The sequence below is a fragment of the Rattus rattus genome, chromosome 8 (genome assembly GCF_011064425.1).
Source record: "Rattus rattus isolate New Zealand chromosome 8, Rrattus_CSIRO_v1, whole genome shotgun sequence".
Lineage (NCBI taxonomy): Eukaryota > Metazoa > Chordata > Mammalia > Rodentia > Muridae > Rattus > Rattus rattus.
In genome coordinates, this window is record NC_046161.1 from 100,058,180 (window position 1) to 100,082,931 (window position 24,752).

General features: G+C 43.7%; 1 protein-coding gene across 1 annotated transcript in view; it reads left to right on the forward strand.

Annotated features, from left to right (window-relative positions):
- Nucleotides 1–24,752, forward strand: part of Prkar2a (protein kinase cAMP-dependent type II regulatory subunit alpha) — a 59,758-nt gene that overhangs the window by 31,115 nt on the left and 3,891 nt on the right. Inside the window, exons 5-9 of the mRNA XM_032910667.1 lie at nt 6,430–6,536; nt 11,285–11,438; nt 17,376–17,477; nt 17,626–17,700; nt 21,539–21,604. Coding sequence (XP_032766558.1) covers nt 6,430–6,536; nt 11,285–11,438; nt 17,376–17,477; nt 17,626–17,700; nt 21,539–21,604 — 504 coding nt within the window. The remainder of the gene's footprint in view (nt 1–6,429; nt 6,537–11,284; nt 11,439–17,375; nt 17,478–17,625; nt 17,701–21,538; nt 21,605–24,752) is intronic.

The window sequence follows — 24,752 nt, forward strand, 5'->3', positions numbered from 1 at the left end:
CCTCCCTATTTTGGAGACAATTATTATTTTGATTTATTTCATAATCAATTAGTTCCATTTATTTTAGAATTTCATATAAGTAGAATTATACATCATGTATTATTAATTTTTTTTCTTTTTTTCAGACAGGGTCTGTCTATATAGCCCTGGCTGTCCTGGAACTCACTTTGTAGACCAGGCTAGCCTCCACCTTACAGAGAGCCACCTGTCTCTGCCTCCTGAGTGCTGGGATTAAAGGCATGTACCACCACCACCACCTGGCACAACATGTATTCTTCTTCTTCTTCTTCTTCTTCGTCTTCTTCGTCTTCTTCTTCTTCTTCGTCTTCTTCGTCTTCTTCTTCTTCGTCTTCTTCTTCGTCTTCTTCGTTCTTCTTCTTCTTCTTCTTCTTCGTCTTCTTCTTCTTCTTCTTCTTCTTCTTCTTCTTCTTCTTCTTCTTCTTCTTCTTCGTCTTCTTCTTCTTCTTCTTCTTCTTCTTCTTCTTCTTCTTCTTCTTCTTCTTCTTCTTCTTCTTCTTCTTCTTCTTCTTCTTCTTCTTCTTCTTCTTCCTCTTCTTCTTCTTCTTCTTCTTCTTCTTCTTCTTCTTCTTCTTCTTCTTCTTCTTCTTCTTCTTCCTTATCATCTTTTTATTTTTTACCCCCAATTTTTTTCCTTTTTTTTTTTTTTTTTTTTTTTTTTTTTGGGGCTGGGGACCGAACCCAGGGCCTTGCGCTTCCTAGGCAAGTGCTCTACCACTGAGCTAAATCCCCAACCCCACAACATGTATTCTTAATACGAGGTTCTTTCCCCTTGCATTTTTGGTGTTCACTCATGTTCAGTTTTTAATTTCCTTTGTCCTCAGCTTCCTCCATTCCTGCCTTCTGTTTCCTCTCCATTTCCTTCCCTGCTTCTCCTTTCTCTTCTTTTCTTTCTTTGTGTCTCACTATGTAGTCCCAACCTAGAATGTGTTACTATATAGCTCATGCTGGCCTTGGACTCACAGTCTTCCTGCCTCGACCTCCTGAATATTGGGATTGGAGAAATGTACCACCACACTGAAGATAATGCCCATTTTCAACAGGTTTTTGTTGTCTTTATTATCCATTTTTTATTCAGTAATGTAGCTAAGGGCAAAATTACTGAGCTGTGGGGCTAGAGAGATGTCTCAGTGATTAAGAGCACTGACTGCTCTTCCAGAGGTCATAAGTTCAATTCCCAGCAACCACATGGTGGCTCACAACTGTCTGTAACTTAGTAATATACAAATATGAGACCTGAGTTTGGATCTCCAGCACCCAGATAAAAACCCCAACATGGTCTCATACACTTATAACCGTAGCACAGCAGGAGTGAAGACCTTCAGATCCTTAAAGTTCACTGGCTTCCCAGTCTAGCCTGTCAGTGGGCTCTGGGTTCAGTGAGAGACCCTGACCCAAAAGATAAAGTAGGGAACAGTCCAGGGAAGACACTCGTATCCATCTCTGGGCCCCACATACATGTACACACAAATACAATGCATTCCCAAATACAAATGGGCATACAAGTTTTATAAAATTCAGATTTGCAATAAAGTCAAAAGAATAGCTCCACGAACACCTTTAAATGCCTTTAAAACAATGTGTGTGCGTGATGTATGCATGCAGTATATGTATGTGTATATCTAAGTATGCACACCCAGGTGCTTGCAGAGGTCAGAAGAGGAGGCTGCGTGTCCTGTTCTGTTATTCTCAGCCTTAGAACTTTAATACAGGGTCTTTTATGAGCCTGAAACTAAAGCCCTAGAAATTCTTCTGAATTTATCTTTTACCTTCATGTTTCCTGGGATTACAAGCTGTGTCAGCTTTTTACGTAGTTATCAGGGATTTGTACTTAAGTCCTGTTTGCATTCCCAGTACTCCTCAGCCCCGTGACTAGTTAACAGGTTCATCGGTTACTCTTCTCCTCATAGAAGTTTGTGACAGAGGAGAAAGAAGGATGTCTTTTGTTCTGAGCTGTTTATCTATGTGTAAGACTTCATGACTTTTCATCACAAGATGCTCTATAAAATATTTTCCAAGAATAAAGGTATATATTGCGCTGGCTGCCCCGGGCTCACCTGTAGACCAGGCTGACTTCCAACTCCCAGGGATCCGACTGCCTCTGCCTCCCAAGTGCTGGGATTAAAGGCGTGTACCACCACTGCCTGGCACAACATGCATTTTTTTTTTAAAGTTGAACCTATTCATTTTTTTTTAAGATTTATTTATTTCATGTGAGTACACTGTCACTGTCTTCAGACACACTAGCAGAGGGCATCAGACCCCATTACAGATGGTTGTGAGCCACTATGTGGTTGCTGGGAATTGAACTCAGGACTCTGGAAGAGCAGTCTTAATCGCTGAACCATCTCTCCAGCCCCCCAACATGTATTCTTAGTTTGTAGTTCTTTGTTCTTAGTCGATGCACATATTGTATTTGATCGTGATCATTTCAGTTTTGTTTCCTCTAGTGTGGATACTCTAGTGTAGATCCCTGATACCTCATGACAGTCTCTAGAGAGTTACCAGAGAAGGCTCAGAACAAGAGCCTTCCTCAGATCTGCCCTGAGATGTTGCTTAGTCTGGATTATACAAGAAGTTTTGAATGTATTGCCAGTATCTTTTTCCCCTTTTATCTTTTCTTTTTCTTGGCAGCATTTAACTAGAAGATTTCAGGGAATGTTGGTCCATGTTTTACATGAGCGTGGATGGCACACAGTAGTAAGCGTTCCTTTTTTAGCTTGTATTGGGCTTTGGAATTAAAGATGCCTTTTGGCATTTTATTTGAGGAAACACAGTCTCTCTGCATGGAATTTCACAGAAATAGCATCATTTCGTTCTTAAGTTAAAGCTAGTATTCTTTTCTTTTTTTACTCTGGTCCTGAGAATTGAACTTAGGACTTCACATACCCAAGATACGTGTTCTGTGACTAAGCTGTTGTGCGTATGTATGTGAAGGGGTATATTGTTGGAGGGGTGCATGTGCGTGTAGAAGCTAGAGGTCAGCCTCAGGGGTAATTCTTTTGATGCTGTGTGCTTTTTTTAAACATGGAGTTTTGGGAATCAAACTCAGGTTAAATGAGCCATTTCTCCTGCCCCTAGCCCCCTTTTTTGAGATATGGTGTCATGTAGCCCAGGCTGCCCTTGAACCCATTAAATAGCCAAAGATGACCTTGAACTTTTTTCAGATTTATTTATGTTTTATACACACACACACACACACACAAACACACACACACACACACACACACACACACACACACATTGTCTGCATGTACGTCTGCACACCAGTAAACAGCACCAGACAGTTGTGAGTTGCCATGTGCTTGCTGGGAGTTGAACTCAGTCCCTTCAGAAGAGTAGCCAATGGGGTTGGGGATTTGGCTCAGTGGTAGAGTGCTTGCCTAGGAAGCGCAAGGTCCTGGGTTCGGGCCCCAGCCCCGAAAAAAAAAAAAAAAAAAAAAGAAGAGTAGCCAGTGCTCTTAACAACCATTGAAACATCTCTCCAGCCATGACCTTGAACTTCTGTTGTCCCTGTTTTTAACATCAGTGTAAAGCTGATATTTTCTGTGCTCCCTGCCACTTGTTTATCTTCTTGGCTAAGGGTAGGACTCCAACTTGAGGCCGAGACCAGCGTTTGATCAGAATTTAGTAGTATTGTTTGCTTTTTATTACATTTATTCATATAGTTGCTTTCTGGTAATGACACATAGTGTTGGTAAGTACGTAATTATATATGTCACGCATAAGTGAAATATGCATGTATTTTCTGTCCTTTAGATACCATTTACCAAGCAACACTGTAGCAAAATGATGTCCTTACATTTGCCTCCTTAGTCATAAAAATTGATGAGGTAGAAATTAAATTTTTTTTAGAAGAAGTTAGCTGTGCCTGCCTACTCACAGGTAAAGGTACCACTCTACAGGATAACCTCTGAGGCCCTCTGCTGTATCAGTAATTGTCTACATGGCTTTGACTCCCAGCAGGGAGCAAGTGCGTACCCACCCAGGAGCATCTGGATTCACGAATGAAAAGGCGCACGCATGCACACCAGTTAATTTTTGATGTGTTGTGATTGGCTCAAAGGCTGGGCACTCCTAAACTGTCCTACTCTCCCATGTAGCAAATGCTCTCCTCCAGTGCTCCTGAGGCTCCTAAGCCTTTCCCTGCTGCCCCAGGCCCTATCAGGGAAGTGGGCAGTGGCCACTTCCTGAATTCTTACATGACTGGTTGGCTTTCTGTCCTGTAGCTCTTACATCCCATCCTTCTCCCCCGAGTCATGGCGGTTCTCTGTCTTCTTTCTCCTAGTTCCTGGCCCTTGCACATCTAAAGTTCCTGCCTCAGTCCACCTGCCCAACCATTAGCTGTTGGCTCTTTATTCATTGATTAATTAAAACCAATTGGGGACAAGGACCTTCAGCATTTGGACACGCAGCTTCCCAATTTTAGGGGCCGGTTTAATTCAAAGCATTGGAACCGTTCCCCAACAATCTGCTCTCTGGATTCACTACGCCTGTTCATACTTATGTCCACACATTCGGAAAGTGACAGCACACGTTTTATATACAATATAATGGCGCCATCCAGGTAGAAGACAGTTGTGTAGGTGCAACAAGGGAAATTGGAACGATGACTTAGCCAGTTTTCCTTTACATTGTTGGAAAACACTTTATTTTTAAAATAATGGTTATTATCACGTTAATTATCAAAATTAATGGTTCATTGCAACATTTCCATATATGTAAAGGTCTCTTCCAACCATTCTCCCATTCTCCTTTCCTTCCTAATAGTCCACATTCCTTCTTCGTTTCCAGGCTATCTTTCTGCTGTTCAGTTTTCACACTTAAGAGAAAACATGCACTGCTTGTCCTTCTGTGTTTGTTTTACTTCATTGAGCATGACCCTGCCCAGTTCCATCCACGCCTCCATTCGCCTCACTGTGTAGATGCCGCCTTTTCTCTACCTGCTCACATGCTGACCGGCATATAGGTTGACTTCATATTTTGGCTCTTATGAATAGTAACATAAAATATGAATATGTATTTTGCCTGCTGACTTCACTTCCTTCTGATGAGTATCCGACGTGGTATAGCTGGGTCCTGCGCAGCTCTAGTCTTAGGCTTTTGAGTGGCTCACATACTGTTCTCCACAGTGGCTCTACTAATTCACATCTGCTTCCAGGATACCCGTTCCCTCTTTTCACTTCCTCACCAGCATTGCTAACTTTTCTTATAATACCTGTTCAATTTAGGGTGGCGTGAAATCTCAATATAGTTTTGATTTGCATTTTCCTGATGACTAAGGATGTTGATCTAGAGCCCCTCCCCTGTTTCATTTCTTTTTTAAAGAAGATCCTGGGGCTGGGGATTTAGCTCAGTGGGTGAGCGCTTACCAAAAAAGCAAGGCCCTGGGTTGGTCCCCAGCTCCCAAAAAAAAAAAAAAAAAAAAAAAAAAAAAAGAAGATCCCATATATAGATCTTAGTTCGGCCTTGAATTCTGCCTAGGATAACCTTGAACTTCTGATCTTTCTGTTTGTATTCCCCAGTTCTGGAATTAAAGTGTTTATTTATTTATTACAGCACTTGGAGTCAAACACAGGGCTTCTTCTTTTTTTTTTTTCTTTTTTTCTTTTTTTCTTTTTTTTCTTTTTTTCAGAGCTGGGGACCGACCCAGGTCCTTGCACTTGCTAGGCAAGCGCTCTACTGCTGAGCTAAATCCCCAACCCCAAACATGGGGCTTCTTGAATGTGAGGCAAAACACTCCACCAGCTGGGCCACATCCCCTCAGACTCAGACATCTACCTGCCTCTGCCTCCAGGTAGTGTTTGCTGGCCTGGTCTGTCTTTTGATAAATGTCTCTTCAGATCTTTGGCCCTTTTCTGTTTCAACCTGACTACTCTTTCTTCATTTTTTAACATTTTGGGCTTCTAGGAAGTTTTTTAAATTTTTCTTTCTTAAAATGATGGGGAATTGAACACAGGGTCTCCTGCATGCAAATGATCTGTGCCTTAGCTGCACCCTCAGCCCTCAGGTTTGTTTGTTTGTTTGGAGTTCTGTGTATATTTTGGATATTGATTCTCTGTCAGGTGAATTAGGAAGCTTTTCAAGACAATATTGCCTTAAAAGAATTGGCAGGCCAGACTCAAGAAACTGACAGGGCCATCAAAAATTCCAAGCACAGTGGGCGTGGTGGCACATGCCTTAATTCCAGCACTCGGGAGGCAAAGGCTGGCATATCTTAGCTCTCCGGTATCTGCTTTAACCTTGGTGGTGGTCTAGTATAGACTCTTATTATGTAATCACATACACTGGGATAAATACGACCTTTGTGGTGTTTTGTTGGGATTAAGGGTGTGTACCACCATGCCAGGTTGACCGTCCTGTTTTCTCAGCAAAGGTAAAAGCCATCTGTTCTCTTCTTGTGTACCTTAGGAACAGCTTTCTCAAGTTCTGGACGCCATGTTTGAAAAGGTAGTCAAAACTGACGAGCATGTCATTGACCAAGGAGATGATGGAGACAACTTTTATGTCATAGAAAGGTAGGTAGGGGGGTTGGGGATTTAGCTCAGTGGTAGAGCGCTTGCCTAGGAAGCGCAAGGCCCTGGGTTCGGTCCCCAGCTCCGACAAAAAGAACCAAAAAAAAAAGAAAGAAAAAAAAAAAGAAAGGTAGGTAGGAGATGCTCTGTAAATGTCTGGCCACACCTCCTGGGATTCATAATTCCTGACAAACGCCTTTTCTTTTCCGATACTGTGTTCAGCCCAGAGGGCTCCAGAGCCAGGTGAATAAGTTTCCCAAAGCCTTTCGAGGGCTCATAGCTGCCTCTCTATCTACTGCTGCCCTGAGAGTCCTTAGTAAAAACCCCTATTTGGGGAGAGACCACTTACAGTTAGACAGAGAATGGCACAATGTGTTTTGTAAACACGTCATTTCCAATGTTCAATTGAATTGATTCCCTGAGGCACATCTGTGATTCTCTATTGTCGTGGGAGGCTTTGATTCCCAGCTTGCTTCTAAAAGTAATGTACTCCCCGAATCCCCATACCCTCAATATTCTCTGACTCTGTACCAAGTATAAACCATATTGGAGAAAATGAAACATTGAGGTTTAGCTCCCTAATTTACCTGCATCTTCGTGTTTTGAGCTGAATGTATTCTCCTGAGAAAGAATAGGGCTTCCTTCCGAATCCTTCTCAGTCCTAAAAAAGGAGTCTCATCAGAGTCTAAGGTAATAAAATGCTACCATATATTATTCTTTCACGTTAGAAAGACTTATCTTTATTTATATGTATGCATATTTACATGAATCAATATATGCATATGTGTTTTTAAAAGGTTATTATTTTTACTTATGTGTGATGGGGTGGAAGTGGGGGGTGAGGCTGGTACACGGAGTGCCCACAGAAGCCAGCAGAGGGCATTAGATCCCTTGAAGATGGAGTTAAAGGCTCGCGCATTGCCCATCAGGGCACTGGCATCAGAACTCTATCAGTCTGTGCTTCTAACCATTGAGCCAGCTCTCCAAACCCTTTTTCCTTTCAAAGTAACTTCAAAGTCTAAAACAAAACAAAGCCTAGAACAAATAGTATAGAAAATTCTTATAAGCCCGGCCCTACAGGTTAATGATCCGCTATATTTAGCATATCAATTTGTTCAGAATAAGTTCCAGAAAGCTAGGCATGGTCGTCTACACCTGTGATCACAACAACAGGGATGTGGAAGCAGGAAGTTCAGGAGTTCGAAGTCATCCTCAGATACATAGCAATTTCAAATCCAGCCTGAGCCATCTGAGACCATGTCTCAGAACAACACAGTAAGTTTCAGATACAGTGTTCTTTTACCTCCACTGCCACCTGTGTTTTCTGAAAACCAGGGCATTCTCTTTAACAATTTTTAAATGAGAATCATTTTTATACATCTGCGGCCAAGATGTATGCCTTGTTTAGAATTTTCTAATTACTTCCCTGAGTTTTGGGATTCTTTTATTAGTTGTCATCAAGTAACTGTTGCAAATTTAGCTTATCATACCTTTGCTTGTTAAAAGTTTTTAATTATTTCGTTTTTTGCATTTATTCATTTGTGTTTTATACACACACACACACGCACACACAGTGTGTGCATGTACAGACATCAGGACACACAGACACACACACACACACGCACACACAGTGTGTGCATGTACAGACATCAGGACACACACACACACACTGTGTGCATGTACAGACATCAGGACACACACACACACACACTGTGTGCGTGTACAGACATCAGGACACACACACACACACACTGTGTGCGTGTACAGACATCAGGACAACTTGCTGGAATCAAGGTTCTCCTTCTACCATGTGGGTCTCAGAGACTGAAACACTTGGTTGTTAGACTTGGCAGCAGAACCCTTACCAGTGAGGCGTCTCACTGGCACCTGTTGAAAGGGAGTTTTAGGGATGGAGAGATGGCTCAGCGGTTAAGAGCACTGACTGCTCTTCCAGAGGTCCTGAGTTCAATTCCCAGCAACCACATGGTGGCTCACAACCATCTGTAATGAGATCAGATGCCCTCTTCTGGTGTGTCTGAAGGCAGCTACAGTCTATGTAATAAATAAATCTTTAAAAGAAAGGGAGTTTTAGTTTATGTGTATGTCTGGGTGTCTGAGTGCATGGGTGCATGGGTGCATGGGTGCATGCATGGCACATATGTGCAGGAGTTGGTCAAGGCCAGAAGAAGGCAGTGGATGCCTGGGCACTGAAGTTACAGGTGGTTGTGAGCCTGGCATGAGTGCTGGGAACCTAACTTGGGTCTTCTTCAGGAAGAGCAAGTGCTCTTAACTGCTAAGTGACCTCTCCAGCCTGCTCCCATTTGCTTTTATTTTGAGACAGGTTTTTGTTTTGTTTTGTTTTTGTAGCCCTGGCTGTCCTGGAACTCTCTATGTAGGTCAAGCTGGCATCAAATTTACAGAGCCTGCCTATCCCTGTCTCATAGGATTAAAGATATGTACCACCATCCTGACTTTTTAAGTTTTAAAAACTTTATGTGTATGGACATTTTGCCCGCAGAGACCAGAAGACAGCATTGCATCCCCTGGGACTGGAGTTATAGATGATTATGACCTACCATGCGGGTGCTGGGAATTGAACCTGAGTCCTCTGGAAGAGCAGCCAGTGCTCACAACTACTAAGTCATCTCTCTGACCCCTGTTCAAAATTTTGAATGAAAAATTTTACAACTTCCTGGTTAACTTTTGTATCCTTGGTACTACTAGCTAATTAATTATTTATTATAAGTAAATTATATTTGTATTGTATTTTATTATTTATATATATTATTATAAATTATTATAGTTATTATAGTTGAAGGTATTTTTTTCTTAAAATTTTTTTATATGTATGGGTGTTTTGCCTGCAAGTATGTCTGTGCACCTCAGGTGTACCTGGCGCCCACTAAAGCAAGATGGGATTGGATCCCCTGGGACTGGAGTTACACATAGTTATGAGTTACCAAATGTGTCCTGGGAAGTAAACTCCGGTTCTCGAGAGAGCAGCTAGTGCTTTTAACCTCTGAGCCATCTCTCCAGCCCCAGAACAACTTTTATTAAACTTTTATATTGTCTGGTGAGTAGCCCTGCAATAAGTCTTTTCAGTTTCTTTATCTCTTTTGAATGATTTCAGCAGGACTTACGTGTGCACGTGTGTTCATGTGTGATTGTGATTGCAGATAGTGTTAGTGTTGCTGCACCCGTGATCAGACGTGAAGACACCTCAGGCGCTGTTGCTCAGGTGCTCGACACCTTATTTGAGGCGAGATCTCTCTTTGGCCTGGGGCTCGCAGATTAGCATAAGCTAGCCAGCCAGCAAGCTTAGTTATGTATCTGTCTGCCATCCTGGGGCTGGGATTCGAAGTGCAGGCCACCATGACTGGCTTTGTTTGTTTGATTGATTGATTGTTTCAAGACAGGGTTTCTCTGTGTAGCCCTGGCCTTCCTGAAACTCAGTGAGTCATCTGCCTCTGCTTCCTGGAATGCAGGGATTAAACGTGTGCACCACCACTGTTGGACATGCAAGCACTTTGCTAGTTGAACCATCACCCCAGCCCTCAAAGGATCTCTTTGAGTCACTTGTTGATATAGTTAGTTGTCTTACAGAAATTCTGAAAAGTCTGTTTGCTTCTTAGTGCATGGAACACGTCCATTTCTCTAAATGGTAGTTCTGAGTATTTTCTGAGTAATTATTTGCAATAATAGGTGGAAAGTTGTTTAATTATTTTAATCAGTTCAGTCTTTGTTTTCAACAAATCATGAAAGAAAAACTTTACAGTCAACTTAATGCTTTTCACAGAATACTTGATAAGATTTAACACCTTTTTGTAATAAACTTCATCATTACAAGATATAGTGGCTTATCTCTGTTAACACCCAGGGAGCTAAGGCCAAAGATCAGGAGTTCAAGGCCAGCCTGGATTAAGCTGAAAGACCCTATACTCCCTCCATCCTCCCCAAAAAAGCTGAGCCTAAGAAAGGGCACCTGTGCTCTTCGTTTCCAGTTAATATCGTTTGTGCTCGAAGCCCTAGCCAGTGTAGTGAGGCAAAAGTAAGGAAGACAGTACATACAGACTAGAAAAGAAGGAAAAGTCTTCACGGAAAATCCACAGCAATGCTCCAAAAAAGTTAGTGAATTGAGTTAGTCAATTTATCAATGTTGGAAAATGCAAAGTTAAATGCAGGGCTGGAGAAATGGCTCAGCAGTTAAGGGTACTGGCTGCAGCTCCAGAGGACCCAGGTTCGATTCCTAGTACATACATGGCAGCTTATGACCATCTGTGACTCTAGCTGCACAGACTTGGTTGCCCTTTTTTGGCCTCCTTGGAGACTGCACGTATATGGTACACAAGTATTCATGCAGGCAAAACATCCATGCACATAAAATTTATTTAAAAAATAATAACAATGGTAAGTGCAAAAATCATTTTGTGTTTTAGCAAAATTACGTTGGTTATTTCCCCCTTTGAGACAGGATGTTACGTATCCTAGACCTACCTTAAACTCACTGTGTAGCTGAGGATGATCTTGAACTGATTCTCCTGCTTCCGACTCCCCAGTGCTGTAATTACAGACATGAACCACTATGCCTGGTTTATCTAGATCAGGGCTCAAACCCAGGGCCTCCTGCATACTAGGCAAATACTCTCAACTGAGCTCTGTCCCCGCCTCTTGCCCTCTTTTTCTTATATGTGTCTGTCAGTGTTTAAACTTTTCCAAAGTTTAAAATGAATTATTTCTTGTCATTCTTCTAGGGGAACCTATGACATTTTAGTAACAAAAGATAATCAAACACGATCTGTTGGTCAGTATGACAACCGTGGCAGTTTTGGAGAACTAGCCCTGATGTACAATACCCCGAGAGCTGCTACCATTGTGGCCACCTCAGACGGCTCCCTTTGGGGACTGGTGAGTGAGAAATGTGTGGTATAGTGTTAACTATCTTCTGTAGCCTGTTATCAAAAAATGTGATGTCAGCGGTCTTATGTAAATGCATTTCCCGTTTTCCTCAGTGGCTTAGCACCACATCCTTTGTTCTAAGTTACAGAGTCATGTGGCTGTCATGAAACCTGTGCTAGGTGGCACCTCCACCTCTAGCTGTGCCAGTGGTGGTTTGTCCTGTGTGCAGCCATCCATTTGTCCTGTCTGCAGCCATACCCAGTGGACAGAGCATCAGGAATGCTAATGGCCATGCTCAGGGAAGTGGGATTTAGCATCGTCCTGGTAAAACACTGTAGGTCTTGTGTGTATTATCTACTGTCTACCTCATTTCTTTCCTTTTCTGTTTATTTACTTGTTTGCTTGTTTGTTTTTGGTACTTCAAGACAGGGTTAGTTTGTGTAGCCCTGACTGTCCCAGAACTCATTTTGTAGACCAGGCTGGCCTCAAACTCACAGATTTGCCTGTCTCTGCCTCCCAGGTACTAGAATTAAAGGTGCACTATCACCACCTGGCTACCTCGTTTCTTTTCTGCGTTATGTTACATATCCAAAATCTGTAACTCTTCTTTCAAAAAATATCTTATACTACAATTCCATATTTTACTTTTACAATGAGGACCTCTGTAGTTATCTCTCTGCTTCCCTTGTAAGAATTAAGTTATGTCATAGAATTAATATCTTTCTGGCTAGTGGAAGAATAATAGATGAATCAAAATTTCCTAAACTTGGTAAAAAATATATAGATGTGGATATAAATATATACTTTTATATATAATATATATTGATTAAAAATAAGTCAATCCTCCAGGAATGGGTGGCACACGCCTTTAATCCCAGTACTTAGAAGGCAGAGGCAGGTAGATCTCTCTAAGTTCTGAGTCAGCCTGGTTTACATTGTGAATTCCAGGCCACTTAAGGCTGCATGGTGAGGCTCTGTCTCAGAAGAGACAACAAGCAGAAAGAGTGAGTCCCTAACAAGAAAAGCATAAAGAACGTGATAGCCCCAGTACATAGCACGAAGCATCCTGAGTGCAGACAAGCGCTGCACCATGGATGCAGAGAACCCACAGTAAGTGCTGGAGAAAAGAATTCTCTCAGCCAGAGTTGTCTGCCTCCTGAAAAGACCCTTTAAGAACGAGGACATTCCCACTGACTGAACGAGGACTGACCCTAAAGGAATGGCCAAGTCCAGTTCAGGAGGTAAGCAGTAGAAGGAAAATTAGAGACACTGTAAACCGGAAAGACCAACAAAGAGGGGTCGATAAACACAGCAAGCGGCCTTATTTCCGTTTTTTAAGTTAAGAGCTTGTACACTGACTGAGGTGATTGTTATACATGAAAAAGTATTTGAGACAACTACATCTTCTGAAGGAGGAGAGGCCAGATTGAAGTAAAACCTTTCAAACAAATCCAGTTTTGCCGTGCACTGATGTGAATCACGTGTGTATTACGTAAGCCTAGAGCAACCTCTGAAAAGGTCTCGAGCTGAATGCAGTGGTGTGTCTCTCAGTCCCTGCTACTCAGGAAGCTTGAAACATGAAAATCAGTTAAGCCCAGGATTTCAGGGTCAAACTAGGGAACACAGTGTTACTCCATCTCCCCCCACACTGCCAGAAATTGTATAGAGATTTAGTCAGATTTTATAAACCAAATTCCAGAAAGTTTTCAAGTAATCCATGAAGAAGTGGGAAAGGAGAAACAAAAGTTATAAAAATAAAAGAAAGAAAACAAGGAACAAAAGAAAATACAAGTATGAAAATCAATGTTATCTAAATAGGCCAATGGTGGCACAGTCACAGGATCACTACGAACCGAAAAGGAACAACAAAGGAGGAACTGGGTAAACATGGTGAGCAGTTAGTCTACGTAGTAAAGTCCAGGCTGGATGGGCTGCAAAGCAAGACCCTGTCTCAATAAAATAGCCTGTGAGTCAGCTTAGCAAATAAAACCACTCTCTGTACAAGTGTGGCACCCTGAGTTCAGGCCTCAGAACCCACAGTGAGAGGAGAGAACTGACTTAGGACAGATGACCTCTGACCTCCACTGATGCTCCTGCTCTCGACACACCCCTCCCCAACAATAGTAATAAATACAACTTTTGTCTCTTTTAAAGACTAAAACTGGGCTGGAGAGGTGACTCAGTGGGTTAAGAGCCCTGGCTGATCTTCAGAAGGACCCAGATTTTAATTCCTAGCACTCACATGGCAGCTCACAACTGTCTGAAACTCAAGTTCTAGGGTATCCCATGCCCTCTGCTTGCCTCTGGATACAATGATTGTATAGACCTATGTGTAGGCAGGATAGCCATGCACATAAAATTAGAAAATAAAGGAAAAAGAAGAAGAAAAGGTAAGCAAATACGCTAATTTAAAAAGACTATAAGACAATTTAAGAAATGAACCAGCCAGGTGTGGTGGCTGGCGCATGCCTTTAATCCCAGAACTTGGGGAACAGAGACAGGCAGATCTCTGAGTTCCAGGACAGCCTGATCTACAGAGTGAGTTCAAGAACAACCAGGACTACAGAGAGAAACCCTGTCTCAAGTTGTTGTCCACCTTCCCCCAAAACCCTCCCCACACCAAAAAGAAAGAAGAATGAATGATCCAACCATTTGCTGTCTAACAATTCACTCAAATACGATGACTAAAGCACGGAGAAGGACAGAAGCAAGTGCATCATGCAACCGCCAGTCACATTAATAGCAGACTTCAGAACAAGGAACATTGCAGGGACAGAGTAAGCACTGCACAATAACGAAAGGCGCGGTCTACCCAGAAGGCGCCACGCCCTTAAAGTGGCTTCTAGGTGAGGAAACTAATGGGAGACATAGACAGACCCATGTCCCAGATGATGCACTGTGACTCAGCAGAAATCACTGAGGATATGGAAGAGCTTGGCATGGTAGACCAGTAGGATCTAATTGAAATGTATAGAGGAGACACAGCAGAATATATTCATTTTAAGAATGTAAATGGCCACTACATTAGACCCTATCCCGGAATGTAAAATTAATCTTAACAAATCAAAAGTTGAAATTAGGCTTAGAGGTTAAGAGCACTGACTGCTCTTCCAGAGATCCTGAGTTCAATTCCCAGCAACCACATGATGGCTCACAATGATCTGTAATGGGATCTGATGCCCTCTTCTGGTGTGTTTGAAAAATTAATATCAGTATTTATTCTTTAGCCATAATAATGGAAATAGTGAAAATCTCCAAACATTTGAGGATTACATAATCCACTCTTCATATAAGTAATATAAGGAAATAATAAAGTAAAAATAACAAGTTAAAGTGGAAATTATTTAAAAATATAATGGTCTATGAAATAGTCTGCCTTCTGGCTTGACATAGGGCTGTGGACACGAGAGAAATAGCTGCGTCCGGGCCGGCACAGCTGACGTAGGTGCCCAGAGAATGGTAGCACCGACTCTGTGGCCATGATGCTGGTCACCACTTGCCTGGAGTTAAGGATCCTCCTCTCGGTCCCGGCCTGACATCAGGCCAGTGACCCATGAAGAAGATGCCCCTGGGCTTCATTTGGTCACTTTACAAGCTCAGTCTCTTGGAGCTTCTGTCCTATGTCCAGAAATGGACTTCAGGACGATTCAGAGGCAAAACTTTTGCACTGCCTGCTGAGGATAGACAAGGAGAACAGTGTTGTCATGGAGTTCTGCCCTGGGTTCTACATTCCTGCTTAAATGAGTCATTGCCCTCAGTGAGAGGATACTTCCTGGCAAGCATGACCAAAAGAGACACTCATTCCTTTTCCCATTTGAACTTGAGGGCTCTTTGCCCCCTTGTGTACTTACTGCCTCTTCACTGCTCTGTGGGCCACCCCTCAAGATTAGGTGGGCATTTGAGGTGGGGGCTTGTTTGTTTGTTTGTTTTAATGCTGTTCACAGTCACAAGAGCTGGCCTTGCACGGCATAAAATAAAAGTTCTGGGAAGTATAAAGTCACACAGAGGATCAGACTTGGCTGGGAGAGGTGCCCAGTGGTGGAGTACAAGGAAGCCCTGGATTCAGTCCCCAGCTCTGCATAAAACCAGGCATGGGAGCACATTTCCTGGTTATGCGGTGAATTCAAGAGCAGCCTGGCTTACGTGAGAACTTGTCAAACGAAATAAATAAAGAGATGGATGGATGGATGGATGGAAGGAAGGATGGATGGATGGATGGATGGATGGATGGATGATGGATGGATGGATGGATGGGATGGATGGATGATGGATGGATGGATGGATGGATGGATGGATGGGACAAGAACCCCAATACGTAAGTCACTGAAGGAAGTCTCCATTCTTTTTTGTTGTTGTTGTTAAAGAAGGTTAACCCTTTTTTTTTTAAAGTATTTTATGTCTGTGAGTACAGTGTAGCTGTCTTCAGACACATCAGAAGAGGGCATTGGCATAGGGGTTAGCCTTCTTTTACTCTGTAGCTTTGGCTGACCTCAAACTCACAGAGATCTGTCCACTTCTGGCCCCTAAGTGCTGGGATTAAATGCATGTACCGTGGTACCCAGCAACAGTGCTTGAATCTTTTTTTTTTTTAGATTTCTTTATTATTATATATAAGTACACTATAGCTGTCTTCAGACACACCAGAAGAGGAGATCGCATCCCATTACAGATGGTTGTGAGCCACCATGTAGTTTCTAGGAATTGACCTCAGGACCTCTGGGAGAGCAGCCAGTGCTCTTCACCACTGGGCCAACTCCAGCCCATGTGATAAGTTCTTCACCTCAGAATCAGAAATCAATGCAGATGATGTAACCCGTGAGAGCAGTAAAGACTCAGTAGCTCCTGTCAAGCAAGCAGACGGTGAAGAAAACGGAGACCAACTTAACTCGGTGCCAGTGCTGTAAATAGAGAGTGCACTGTAGTTTAGAGCAGAGGAGGGGAGCCCACAGTCGCCCATACTGGGCGTGTAAGTGACTTCTCTGATTAAGTAGGTGAATCATGGCATGAGACAGGGCTGGGAATTCTGGGCTGATGGAGGTACAAACCGTATTGCCTCTGTGCGGTCTCCGCCATGCTCCTGCCTGTCTTCAGAGACGCGAGGAAGCTGCAGCTCTGCTCTCTGTACTGCGGCTTCTGATCTGCACTCTTCAGCCTTTGCGTTTAGGATGTCATTGCCGTGTGCAAAACATTCATCTCTGACAGCCAGAGGTAGAAGAAAAATACTGCTAACTTAGATCCGATGCCAAATCCGTTTTAGTTTCTAGTGTTGCTCAATTAGGCCTCCTGCTGTTGAGTCCTCTGTCTGTTGAGGTCTGAGATCACAGGCTTACACTGCCATGCCCTGGAGTCCACCCGGAAATGTTTGCCTCTGTACTTTGTACATTTCTGTTCGAATGCTATCTTGAGCTTTTAAAATTCCTTTATATTCCCTCCAGCATACAGCAATTGCAAAAATCCTTCTCTACTTTATACTTTGTTCTCTTTTTGTTTCTGTTAGAGATAGTTATTCAGGTTGGCCAAGAGCTCTCGTAGCCTAGAGCAATCTTGGATGTATGGTTTTCCTGTCTCAGCCACTAAGTGTTGATTAAGGCTATGGGTCCTGTGTATCTTGTGTTGTCTTTTCTTTATAGTCACAGACTCTTGATGGGCATTATTTGCCTTTTCTGGAGATATCTTTTGGTACTGTCTAATACCTATGAGCACCCGGGTACTTAATGGGAGTTTTGTTTTGTGATCTATTTACGGCCCACAGCGGCACTCATTGAGCACAGCAGCACACTACAGTTTGGAGACTTGTTCCTAGCTCAAGTCTGAGGGGTTTTTCTTCCAGCATCATTAAACCCTCTTGATTAGGGACTTCCAGCTCTCTAGCAGTGGTTCAGCTATTTAAACCATAGATGTTCTCTTCACAGACATATAGTAGACTTGCCCTGTGTTTTCCTGTAGGACCGGGTGACTTTTAGGAGAATCATAGTGAAGAACAATGCAAAGAAGAGGAAGATGTTCGAATCGTTTATTGAGTCTGTACCGCTCTTTAAATCACTAGAGGTAAGGCTTACGAGAGTCTGTGTATGTGGTTCATGAAAAGCTGTTAAAACTGCTCTTAGGTCTTCAAATAATACTGTTCTGATCTAGTTGTAACAGTGACAGTCAATCAAGGTTTTATCCTCATACTGTAACTGTATCCGTTACTTAGATGTCAGAACGAATGAAGATTGTGGATGTGATCGGGGAAAAGATCTATAAGGATGGAGAGCGAATAATCACTCAGGTGAGTTGGGGGCTCACACAGCTCCTTTTCTGGAAGTCCCCATCACAGTGAACAGTGTGACCTGCTTGCGGACTGAGTATGGTAACGCACATCTGTCATGCCAGCATTTAGGAGAAGTAAGCTGGGTGGTAGTGGCACATGCCATTAACCAAGCACTCGGGAGGCAGAGGCAGGCCAGTCTCTGAGTTTAAGGCCAACCTGGTCTACCCTGTCTTAGAAAATAAAACAGAAAAAAAAAAAAAAAAAAAAAAAAGAATGGGGGGTGAGGGTGGGGCTCTGAGTTTGAGGGCATCCTGCTCTACATACCAAGTTCCAGATCACCCAGAGCTGTTTAGAGATCCTGTCTCAAAAAAGAAAAAAAAAGGAAGGAAGGAAGGAAAAAAAGAAGAAAAAAATCACTGGAAGCTCATGTCGTCCCTTCTACAGAGACCTCTGAATGCTGTTCACTGAGGCCCATCTCCCTGAGACGTTAGTTGAAGAACCAGGGACTGAACTCACATGCTGAGCAAAGGCTTCTGCCACTGAGCTGGGTCCTTGGTCCTTTTTGTTTATGTTTCGAGACAGCATGATCAAGTCGTCCTAAACGTGGAAGCCTTCGAAGTCACTGCGATTGCACCATGTGCTGCTAGGCTAGGACTGCATTCATTTAGGGGTGGGCTTCTGCCGTTTGTTCTAGTGGATCTAATTTTCTTTTGACCCTGAGTAAACTTTATTAGTCTGTACTAGAATCCAGAGACAGCTGGGGCTTATGCGCTCTTATCCCTGTGCTGACACGGGAATCCTCAGCATCCAGTGACTCCTTGATATAGAGACCCTTTGTGTCTTTCTCATGTTATTTTTAATAATGTTAGATCCCACACAGTAAACTGGACCATTATATTTAAAGAAGACTGCAAGCTGGGCACAGCAGTGTATGCCTAAAATGCCAACACTTAGGTAGAGGCAAGTGAGTCGGGAGTTCAGGACCACTCTCAGCTACATAACAACTTTTGGCTCTCCTGTTCTACATGTAATATCTTTTAGAAATATTTCCTCTGTCTACTGTATTTGTATTTTAATTACATGTAAGTAGTTTTAGAAACTTTTCCAGATATAAACTTATCTGCCCATGGATCTGACAAGACCACTGGGGAAGGAGTCTGGCTGAGTCCAGGTGGACAGTGTGTAGGTCCTTGTTCACCCCGCTGTGGTGAAGAGGATGGTTTCAGATCAGGGTGGATCCCAGGCCTGTGTGCTTGAATCCCATACATAGAACTGGCCCCACCTGAGCCTTGAGAACTAGTCAGACTTACAGTGAAGGGGGAGGAGAGCCCACTAGAGCACTGACAGAAGTACCCTGTTCATCCCAGGTCCAGCTCTGAATGGCTCTGCTTGCTAGGTGTTTTATGTAGTTGAAGACTGGGGTAAACAAGACCCAGTAAGGCCCACTGTGATATGTGATGATGCACATGTGCAAAGTGAGAGTGTAGAATAGAGGTAACTAATCCGTGTTACTCTGGAAAGGAAACTGCAAGTGCTTGTTTTTTACAGGTTTATGCAAAACTTAATTTCTTCCTTGAATATGCAGAGTACAAATATGATGAAATGTCTGTGTTTACTTTATGAAGTAAAAAAATCTGCTCACATTTATATTATAAATTTATTAAGGAAATGAACTTTTTAGAAAAAGCCCACATTTGTTCTGCTTAAAGCATAGCATGAGCCATTCTCCACATTACACATTGCACTCCAGTGCATGACATACTGTCTGCATAGCATGCTGGCCAGTGAGGCTGCGGATGTATGCTGGCCATCCCTAGGGGGCTTTATCTTTCATCTCAAGTTATTCTGCTCACAGTTTCAGGGGATACCAGCTCATCATGGAGGCAGGAACAAGTCAGGCCATGGTAATCAGAAAGAGAATGGATGAAAAACAGGGGAATGGGGGTTGGGGATTTAGCTCAGCAGTAGAGCGCTTGCCTAGCGAGCACAAGGCCTTGGGTCCGGTCCCCAGCTCCGAAAAAAAGAAAAAAACAAACAAACAGGGGAATGTCTCTCTTAGTGACAGAGTGAGGCCCCGTGTTCCAAAGGTTCAGTAACTTCCCAGGAAAGTGTCTCCAGATGGGACAAGTGTTCAAATACATGGACCTTTGGGAGACATTTTGCATTCACACTGTGACACAGAAGTCTTTCGGGTTTTTGACAGGATCCAACTGCATAGCCTAGGCTAGCTTCAGACTCACAGCAGTGTTTCTGCCTTAGCTGACTTCGTGCTGTGGTTATAGCCATGAGCCGTCATTCCAGGCTGGAACTGGTGATTCACTCAGGCGAGTCAGCCTCAAATGGTGTCTCTCTGTTTGGGGTTTGAAGTGGTGGGGAAAGCAGAAGACTCACGCTTGGCAGTCTCTTACTGAAGACAAAGTCCACACCAAGCTGGGCATGTGGGAGTGCACTTGGGAGGCAGAGGAAGGGGTGCTGATGAAAGCGAGGCTAACCTGGAGACATAATGCATGCCAGGCCAGCCAGAACCACGTAGGCAGACCTGTCTCAGAACAAGGCACCTACCAGTAGCACGTGACTGCCGTTGTGTTCTCCGTGGTTTGACCCAGAGCTAACTGTGAGGATGAGAAAGTGGAACAAGCCGAAAGCTTTGTCTCCTGTCTGCTTGCCTGAGTCTCTCTTCCTTCCAGCTTTTGCTCAGATTTCGCCTTTCCCTAAAGCTGTGTTGTCCACAGTAGCCTGTCCATCTACCGCCAGTTGAGAGCCTGTGGTCCCTGTCCTGTTCTTGTCCTGTAGCACTTGCCACCCTCCCACACAGCTGTATGACTTATTATTAATGTTCTGTATTATCATATTTCTTGGTATTAGTTTTATGTACATAGTACATCATTTGTTGAATTACCTGAATGGCTTGTTCAGCTAGGTAGTTTAGTAGTAAACCAAGAAAAAGAAGGCCTACAGCTTAGAAAGGCAGCGTTAGAGCTTGTGCTCGAAGGTACAGCCATCTGCATCCATGCTGACCTCTTCCTGTGTATGGGGGAGGTGGTGGTGGGGGTCAAGGACAACCTTCCAATGTCATTGCTTGTGCTCAGTCCATTTTAAAAGAAAGAAGAAAAAAACCACACATAAACTAGAACAAAAACTAAAAAGCAAGGTCTCGCTTGGTGTGGTGACACACACTTTAATCCCACACTCAGAGGACTGAGGCAGGTAGAACTCCAGGCCAGCCATGGCTACACAGAGAAACCTATGGGGAGAAGGGTACAAAAAAACCAAAACGACCAAGGCCTCTTACTGGCCTGCAGCTTTCTAAAGTTGGGCTGGCTGGCTAGGAACCTCCCAGGGATTTGCCATATCTGTCCCCGAAGCACTGAGATTACACGGGTGCATTACCATGCTTAGCTCCTCCCACCCCAAACGTTGGCTCTGAGGACTGACCCTCAGGTCACTGTGCTTGACTTACAATGCTTTCTCCCTTTTTTCTTCTTGAGGACTGTGTTTGTTGATCAAGATTGTTCTAGGCCTCATACTCTGGGCCTTACTTTGACACCATGTGCAGTATTCCTGTGTACTGGTCCTAGAATGGGCTTCAGCACACCGACAGGCAGGCAGAGCAGGGATGCTGTGAGGTTGGTGGCCTGGTCATATTCCTGGAGATAAATATGAGTGCATAAGACGGAGGAGAAGTGTTAGTCATAATGGGGCCAATGTCCTTACTGACCAGGAACCTCTGGTTCATTACAAGTCTGTTAGCCATTGACCCACTTGAGCAGTTGGAGACAGCTCTGAGGCCGACAGCGCTCACAGGGCTCACAGTGTTTGGTGTTCGGTGTCTTTGACCTTGCCTCCTCTTTTTCAGGGTGAAAAGGCCGACAGCTTTTATATTATAGAGTCTGGAGAAGTGAGCATCTTGATTAAAAGCAAGGTGAGTTTGGGCGCACTGTGCAGTGTCCTCGCGCCAGTGTTTACTTTGTTCAGCGTGGCCTATACTTTAAAAGTTCCAAGCCATTGTCCCCAGAGCTCCCATGGACTAAACCACCAAGCAGAGGCACACATGGAGGGACCAATGGCTCCAGCCACAGAGGATGTAGCAGAGGATGGTGTTGTCTGGCATCAGTAGGAGGAGAGCTCTTGGTCCTGTGAAGGCTCGATGTAGGCGAATGCCAGGACAGGGCGGTGGGAGTGGGTGGGTAGGAGGGGGGCATCCTCATAGAAGCAGAGGGAGGGGAGATGGGGGGGGGACCTGGATAGCATTTGAAATGTAAATACATAAACTATCCATTTAAAAAAACGGGGGTTGGGGATTTAGCTCAGTGGTAGAGCACTTGCCTAGCAAGCGCAAGGCCCTGGGTTTGGTCCCCAGCTTGGGGGGGGACGTTTTAAAAAAAAAAAACAACAAAAAAGATTTAGTACATTTTCTCTTTTCCCGGTTTTGCCTCTCTCATATAATTAGTGAAATGAGGATTACTAAGCTATAAATAAGAAAACTATAAAAACTATAAATACAGGAACATTATGTAACAGGTACATACAAGGTTGGATGTGAAGACGGCATCCACAGTTTAGGACTCCTGGGGAAAGTCTCCATTATGTTACTCGCATGGCTCTCATGGATAGACAGAGGTTGTAATTGATGACCTGTAGCTCGGAAGAATGCTGGGTGGCCGCTATCTTTTTTCTTTATCCCTCTCTCCCCCCTCCCTCTCCTTCTCCCCCTCTCTTTCTCTCTCTCTCTCTTTCTCTCTCTTCCTTCTCATGTAGCTCAGGCTGGCTTCAAACTCAACCATGTATATATCTGAGGATGACTTTGAATTTTCAGTCTCTTAACCCCACTTCCCATATCCTTGGAGGGATGAAAAGACTAAAGATGTAAACTAGAGTGTCTTAAATTTACATTTAAGGGGTTGGGGATTTAGCTCAGTGGTAGAGCTTTAGGGCCCTGGGTCCTCAGCTCCTGGGGTGGGGGGGATTTGCATTTAAATTGCATTTAAAGATAATAAAGAAGGCAGGGCTGGAGAGATGGCTTCCCAGTTAAGAATGCACAGTGCTCTCACAGGGGCTCTGAGTCTGTTTTTCAGTGCCCACACAGCAGCTCCAGGGAACCTGATCTCCTTTCTGGGCTCCCTGAGCACTTGCATTCCTGTGCACAGGCCCACATACACAGATTTAAAACCAGTGTTTGCAGGCTGGAGAGATGGCTCAGCGGTTAGGAGCGACGACTGCTCTTCCAGAGGCCCTGAGTTCAAATCCCAGCAACCACACGGTGGCTCACAAGCATCTGTAAAGAGATCTGATGCCCTCTTCTGGTGTGTCTGAAGGCAGCTACAGTGTACTTATATATAATAAATGAATAAATCTTTAAAAAAAAAAAAACAACAAAAAACAACAGTGTTTTAGAGAACTAAGGCCGACAACGCGGTCCAGCAGTAAGCCTGGTGGGTAAAGGTGACGGCCCCAAAGCCTGACAACCTGAGTTCGATCCTCAGAACCCACAAAGTGGAAAGGGAGAACTGACTCTTAAAAACTGTCCTCTGCATATTACACCAGTGCTGTGGTGTGTGCATGCCTAAACACGGAAGCACACAAAAATAAGTGAACCTCAAGAAATTAAAGAATTGGGGCAAGAGGGGTTGGGGATTTAGCTCAGTGGTAGAGCACTTGCCTAGCAAGCGCAAGGCCCTGGGTTCGGTCTCCAGCTCCAAAAAAAAAGAAAAAAGAAAAAGAATTGGGGCAAGAGAAATGGCTCCAGAGTTAAGAGCAGTTGTCATAGGCATAAGGACCAGATTGAACCCTTGCACCCACATAACAAGCCAGACAACCTCTAAATGCCCGTGGTCCCAGTTCCAAGACGGTAGAAACAGAAGACTGTTGAGGCTTGTTAGCGGAGTAGTCATGAAAAGGCTCTGCTTCAGAAGAGGAACAGGTAAAGAGATAAAGAGAATAGCAGGTCCCCACTCTGTGTTCATGTGCTGTATACACAGGAACACAGCCCCAGCACATCAGGCGCGAACACCTTCACTCGGATGCACTTCCCTTAGGAGCTGGGTAGTGGCCGCTCCTTTAGGCCCAGCACTTGGGAGGCAGAGCCAAGCGGATCTGAGTTCAAGGTCTGCAGAGCAAGTACTAGGACATCCAGGATTACACAGAGAAACCCTGTCTTGGAAAACCAAAAATAAACTAATTAGTTAATTAATTAGTTAATTCCCTTTAGGGATTGGAGGGATGGACCAGCAGTCAAGAGCAGTGGCTGCTGTTCCAGGAGATAGACTTCGTTCCCAGCACATGGCCTCTCACAACTGTCTGTAACTCCACTCTAGGGGACATGACTTTTATCTCCAGCCTCCACCATTTGGGTGCACAGACACACATGTGAGCAAAACACACATAAAATAACATTTTAAAACACTCCTCTAGGGGGCTGGAGTAGTGGTTCAGTGGTTAAGATCATTCACTCTTCTTGCAGAGAAAGTTCCTGGGTTCAGTTCCCAATACTCATATCAATTAGATCCCAATCATCTGAACTTCAGCTTCAGTGGCTCTGACATTCTGTCTGGATTCCATGGGCACTTGTACATGCATGCATACAAGCAAGCAGGTTCACACATATACACATAAAATCAATAAGTAAGCCCACATATAATACACACCCTTTAAGGGCTGGAAAGGCAGCCGTTAAAGAGCATCTCCTGCTTTTCCAAAGGACCCAAGTTTGGTTCCCAGATCCCACATTGGGACAGCTCACAACTTCCTGTAACTCCAGCTCCAAGGGATCTCACACATTTCTGGATTTCATGGACACCTGCACAGGAGCGTGCGCACGCAGACACACAAATATGAGAATAAAATACTTATTTTCAAAAACTGGGAAAAATTCTCTTTAAAAAGTAACAAAGGGGGCTGGAGAGATGGCTCAGAGGTTAAGAGCACTGTCTGCTCTTCCAGAGGTCCTGAGTTCAATTCCCAGCAACCATATGGTGGCTCACAACCATCGATAATCAGGTCTGGTGCCCTCTTCTGTATATGTCAAGCAGAAAGCTGTATGACGTATACATAATAAATAAATGTTTTTAAAA